This window comes from Pelecanus crispus, chromosome 7 (assembly GCF_030463565.1).
Source record: "Pelecanus crispus isolate bPelCri1 chromosome 7, bPelCri1.pri, whole genome shotgun sequence".
In the NCBI taxonomy this organism is placed as follows: Eukaryota; Metazoa; Chordata; class Aves; order Pelecaniformes; family Pelecanidae; genus Pelecanus; species Pelecanus crispus.
This window is the reverse complement of record NC_134649.1, coordinates 24,784,887-24,790,585: the sequence shown is the minus strand read 5'-3', so window position 1 is coordinate 24,790,585 and position 5,699 is coordinate 24,784,887. Positions and strand designations below refer to the sequence as shown.

Sequence of the window (5,699 nt, the reverse complement as noted above, 5' to 3'; positions counted from 1 at the left end):
GTGGGATGACATGGTTCGGGATGGGGGGACAAGCAGAGGGGTGAGGAGCCTGTGGGGCTCCGAGGGCTGTGGTTAACAGGTCGTGCCCCACCTGGATGCGGGCAGCAAGCGGGGTCTGTCCTGACCCTGACAGAAGGAAGAGGGGAGCGGGACGGGCTGAGGGGCGCCTGAGGGAGGGCGGGAAGCCCAACGGCTGCCAGGGGGGGAGGCCCGGTGCGTGCCGCGGCCCCGCCCCCCGCGCGCGGCCCCGCCCCCCCGCGGTCTATAAGGCGGGGCGGCGGCAGTAGCAGGAGCGGGTCCCGCCGGGGCAGGCATGGCGGCGCTGCGCTGCCTCTTGCTGCTGCTGTGTGGCGCCGCGCTGGGGCCCGCCGTCCACCTCGACTTCGCCGAGCACCGCAGCCAGGCGGCCAAGATCAAGGTCAACCCCCGCGGCAACCTCTGGGCCACAGGTACCGGGGTAGGGGAGACGGGGACATGGACACGCGTGTCATGGAGCAGCTGTGGGATGTGGGCTGCCCGGCTCAGCCCTGATCCTTTGCCTCCCTCTGCCCCGTGGCTGCCTATGGGCAGCCCCTGCTCCCCTCGGTGTCCCGTGAAGTGGAGTGGGATGCTGGGAGGCTCCTTGAGCCCTGCCCCGGCAGGGCTCATGGTGGGCAGGAGAACCAAGGCAGGGATGAGGCAACTTCCTCCCTGGAAGAGTTTGCATCTCTTAGTGATGGGTCCAGCATCTCTTTAACCCCAGAAATCCCATCAGCAGGAGGGAAGTTTCCTGAAGTCCTGTGTGAAACAAGGACCTGGGATTTCTGAGTTTCTCCTCACCTTGTACTCACTAATGTAGCCATTAGGTTTGCTCAGTGCTTCTTCTTGAATTGTTTTCTGCTACCTCATGCCAATACAGCTTAGTGTTGTTCAGCTGGAGCCCCTGCCTCTCTCCCTCCAGGTATTTGTGCAGAAACACAATTGTGTTGTATTGCAGGTCACTTCATGGGGAAGAAGAGTGTCACAGGCTCCCCACACCTGGAGTCTCCGGAGGAGCCTGCAGTGCCAATGGTCTTCGGTCCCTCTCTCAGAGCCTTGCTGGAGGACATCATGGAACTGCTTACCCGTGAGCTCCTGAAAATCCTCTTGCAAGAAAGACTTTTGGATGAGAACCAAGGAAAATATGACCTCACTGACCAGGTGAATATTGACTAAGATGGAGGGAGATGCTCAGAGTGGGGAGATGGTAGAGGTGTTAATCTGCAACAGCCAGCCTTGCTGGAGATGAGAGCATCTGCACAGCTGCTAGAGGTGTATTCCCCCCTTCTGTTTCTGTTAACCCTCCTTAAACCACTTCCTAAGACCAGCCATAAAGGGTCAGAGGAGAAGTCTCCCTAGGCTTGTGGCTAATAGTTCCAAATGCTTGGGAAGGGTGTGATGGTGAGCAAGGGATGCTGTGGTGGAGCTGTTGTAATGCTAATCTCCAGCCCTGGGGTTGTTCATAAGCATCTGGGTCTTCCTGGGCCAGATGCAGAGGAGGGTGGCTGGCCACTGCGGCTGCAGTGAAGGCATGTCCCCTTTTCCAGCCATTGCAGAGACAGGGTAATCCTTTCTCCCCTCTATTTCTGTAGAGAAAGGCTGAGAGGAACACAGCTCCATATGTGAAGGGAAAGGAGTCTGTCCTCCAAAGAAGTCTTGGGCTTCTGATGCCCCTATCTTGGGTCTGTGTTGCTGTGGTCAGGATCCCTTATTACTGAGGGGTATGTAGCTTTGTTAGCTTGCCTTGCAGAGGGGAGGTGTGTGTTAGTTGTACTGCTGCAGAGCAGGCCTCAGGGAGCAGGCAGGAGCTCCAGTAGTACTGCTGTGCATCAGCAGATCCTCAGCCTCCTCGGTGTGGCTTTTGCCTCGGAGCTCACCCAACTCCTAGTGGAAAATGTGCCCCTGGGAGCAATGCACACACACAGATCCTCACACAGGGCGTGGAGATGGAATTGTTTGGTCTATGTGGCTATGCTTGTCTGTTGCCTCATGCGTGCTTCCCTGATGTCTCGCCCTTTCTAGTCACTGCATGAAGTAACGGAGAGCCTAAAAAGGATGAAATACTCTTAGGTGGGTCCTACATGTGCCATCCCACTGAACTTGAGGAGCTACCCAGTAACACTGGGCACAGGTAAAGCTACTTCTGTTATTCAGGTTTAGGCAGTGCTTGCTCCTATTCTTTGCTTGTTTTTTGGGAAGGCACATGTGGAGCAGAGTTGCAGGGATGTGAGCCGGAGTGGCACCAGTTGTTCAGGTGCATTCTTGACTCAGTTTCAGCAGACTAAAGTAAATTGAGGCTTTCCTAGAGAGCTGGTCCCATCAGGATAGAGGGCTTTCCACCATGGAAAAGATGGGCGTGGCTGAAGACACCGGCCCGTTCTGCTCCCCTTAAGATGCTGTGTGCTGTGACTGCTGCACTACTGCAGCTTTTGCTTCTTGGGTGCCGCTGAAAGGGAGGAGGGGGCTGTGAAGGTCCTGGACCCTTCTCCCTCTTCACTGGGGAGCCTTTGAGGAGGAGGGTATTTGCTGCATTAATTGCCTGAGACGATGGGAGAGCTGGTGGATGTGCTGCCCTGTCTTGTCTGCTGTTTGTGAGCATGCGGTGTGCATTTGATAAGTGATCCTTGTAGCTCTCCTCTGTGTAGGTAAGTCACATGTTCACTGCTTGCACTGCAAATGTGCTTGGGCAGAGGCTGCCCCAAGCACTGGTGCTGTGTCTTATGATGCCAGCTGGGTGCCAGTGCCCTGTCAGCCCTCTTGGCGCTCATTCCCAGTGATCAAAGGCAGGTCCTGGCCAGGGGTAGCATCCAGCACTGGACATCAGCCTTTGAGGTGTGTGTGTGCTGGGTGTCAAAGCTCTGCTGCTGGAGGGTGATTTGGCTCGTGGTCCAGCAGATGCTTGCCTCACTGCCCTGATGCTTCTCTGGTGGGAGGTGGGATGCTCTGCACATGTGTGGCATCACAGCTTAGGTTCCTGATGTGCAGCTGGCTCCTACCCCTCACCTTTTCCCGGAGCCTCTTGCCTCTCCCTGGCCAGTGCCCTGGCGTGCCAGCTGTCCTCTTGGTGGCAGTGGAGACCTTGCTAGGTGATAGGTCTGGTTTTGCCCTTCAGGTACCTCTGAGCACCTTGCTAGACTGAACTCCTGCCTTCCTGCTCCTTTCTTTGCCACCCATCCCCCAGGGCATCCTTGCCTCTGAGCAGCCAGTTGATGTTACAGGACTACTTCTCCCTGGTGCCTTTGAGTGCTGTCTGTGTTACACTTTTCTGTGGGGCCGTATTTTTTCTTGCTTTTGTTGGTGACATGGTGCCAATGTAAATTCCTGCCACCCTGACAGCTTTCTCCCTCAATGTGACTGTTGTTGGACACCTGGGGTCAGCGCCCAGCCTGTGCTTGAACTGATCTGTGTGCTGTGTTTGCCACCTGCCTAACAAGCTGTTTAATAGCTCTGCTCCATGACACTCTATCCACCCCCTGCTCAGGATCTGTTGCTTCATCTCAACTTGGTTTAGAAAAACAAAGATGCTTCTCCCTTCCTTGGGACCCCATGGTCAGCAAGACAGGAATTAACATGCTCTCTAAGTGTTGCTCTGCTGCTTCAGCACACATGCTGTGCTTTGTGGCAGAACAAGTATCGAGGGAACTTGACTTTTATTGAAAAATCCAATGGGCTTTTCCTTTTCTGAGGGTGTTGCTGATCATTCACAAACAGGTTCTTCTGTTCTGTGGGGCCCCTCTAAGCATTAAATAAATCCCAAGGCTTAGTCTTTTTGCTTGGTCACCCTTCACATGGGTTAGTCCTGCCTGCTGCTGTTGGGTTTTGTCTCAAGGTGTTTCCCATCCCTTTGCAAAGTGGGAGCCCATGTGCTGCTCTGTGCTTGTGATGGCAGAAGTCACACAGTGCAGAAGGGATTTGCAAACGGGGATTTCTGTTTTGTCTTTTTAATCACATGTGGCAGGCAGGGCTTGGCTCTCAGCATGCTGGGGCTTTGCAGTGCCACCCTGTTGCTGTGTGTGACAAGGATTTGGCTTCAGAGGAGGATTGCCCCATCCCTTGTCATCTTAGGTGTGTGGCAGTATTTCTCCAGGAGATAGACAGGGTGACACCATGTGCATGGAGTGGAAGGGCTCCAGGGGTGTGGGGAGAGCCCTTCTGCATGTAGGCAGATGCTGCCCTGCATAGCTCTGGGACCTTTGGGCAGTATGCAATCCCACAAAATCCCTCTGTAACTCTTCCCTGCTGTGTTTTGTGTCTCTTTTTACCTTCTTGCATAGCTCTTTGCTGAATCAGGCTGCTCTTGTTCCTGAAGCCCAACCCAGTGGCTGCTGTCTGAGTGGGCTGGTGAAGTTTGCTTCTGATGTCTGTCAGCTGTGGTCCAGCTATTGGAGTACAGGATGTGACAGGAGCCAGGCTCCTGGCTCTTTCCTTCTCATGTGCTGTCCTGAGCCAGCCCTGAAAGTGCCATCGTGGTCCATCATGGGACATTGGTCTGATCTTCTGCCCCATGATACCCAGCAGGTAATGTTGGTGGAGGCTGTGTATGGGACCCAGTGTCTCACTGTTGTGCCTTTTCTTGTAGGAGACAGGGCTTTTGACAAAGGTGCTGGAGAAGTATTTTTCAAACTGAAGAAGCACAGCTGTGGAGGATGAGGTCTGCAGGCTTGGCCATGCATGGCAAATGGAGGAGAGCATCGTCCTTGTGGGTTACTGTAGCAACATCACTTTTATTTTCTGTAATATTGTTAATAGTGATTGCTTGTATGAAAAGCAGAGCCTCCCTGTATATTTCCTGTATGTTTTCTGCTTTCTTGATGTCTGAAGTGCCCCTGTGAATAAAACTGGCTCTTTGCACAGACTAGCTCATACTTTTCTGTGGGGGTGGGAAGGCAGACCCCCAGGGCTTGTGCAGGAAAAATGGGGAGTGGGAGCAGCTTGGTGGGGGATGGAGGGAAGCTCCTGGCTCTTAGCAGCCAGGAGGGGGTTGGATTCAGTCTCTGCAGCCTCTGATTACTGAAGGAGACCCTAACTGCTGCATGACAAAATTACAAGCTTGGATGAGCTGATTACACCACTTACTACCAGAGCATCTCTGTAAACCTCTTTGCTGGAGAGATTACAAGCAACCCCCCTGAAAACAGAAAGCATCTTGCTCATGGTATTGCTGGGATGTCTGGTTCAAGCAGTGTCCCTGCCTTGTGGGACCCTAGGGTTTACCACAGGCTCACTGGCTTTGGCTGGACCTTCTGCTGTCCCTCATGTGCTGGTGGTTCCATTAAATACTCAGCCTGTTTATGTGCCTGCTTTGGGATGACTGCTTGGTGCACCTTTACCTTGTGCACATAGTTAAGCACTTGCATGGGCAGAGGTACAGCCCTGGTGTCCTCTATTGTGCAGGACAGCTGAAGAAGGGCACCAACAGGGGCTGCCAAAAATGGGTGATGGAGCACAGCCCTATAAACAGGCTCTGCACCTTCTGTAAGTGCTGCTCATAGATAGACCTTATGTCCCCCAGCCACCCCTGGGGAGGTCCCCAGGTAGAGCTAAACCTGGCAGCAGATCCCAGAGTGATGCCATAAATGAAACTAAGCTTTTTGCCCACACACTTCTGATGCTAAATTCAACCTGAACCTTTGAGCTCCTGCAGGGAGGAGAGCCCTTCTCCCAAGAGTGACAGGAGGCCA

At 53.8% G+C, this 5,699-nt stretch overlaps 1 protein-coding gene across 1 annotated transcript; it reads left to right on the top strand.

Annotated features, from left to right (window-relative positions):
* The first annotated feature begins 313 nt into the window (after window positions 1-313).
* Window positions 314-4,860, top strand: NMB (neuromedin B). Its single transcript, XM_009482682.2, has 3 exons — window positions 314-449; window positions 977-1,179; window positions 4,598-4,860. The coding sequence occupies exons 1-3, from the start codon at window positions 314-316 to the stop codon at window positions 4,643-4,645; spliced, it is 387 nt and encodes a 128-aa protein (XP_009480957.2). The 3' UTR covers window positions 4,646-4,860.
* Window positions 4,861-5,699: the final 839 nt, after the last annotated feature.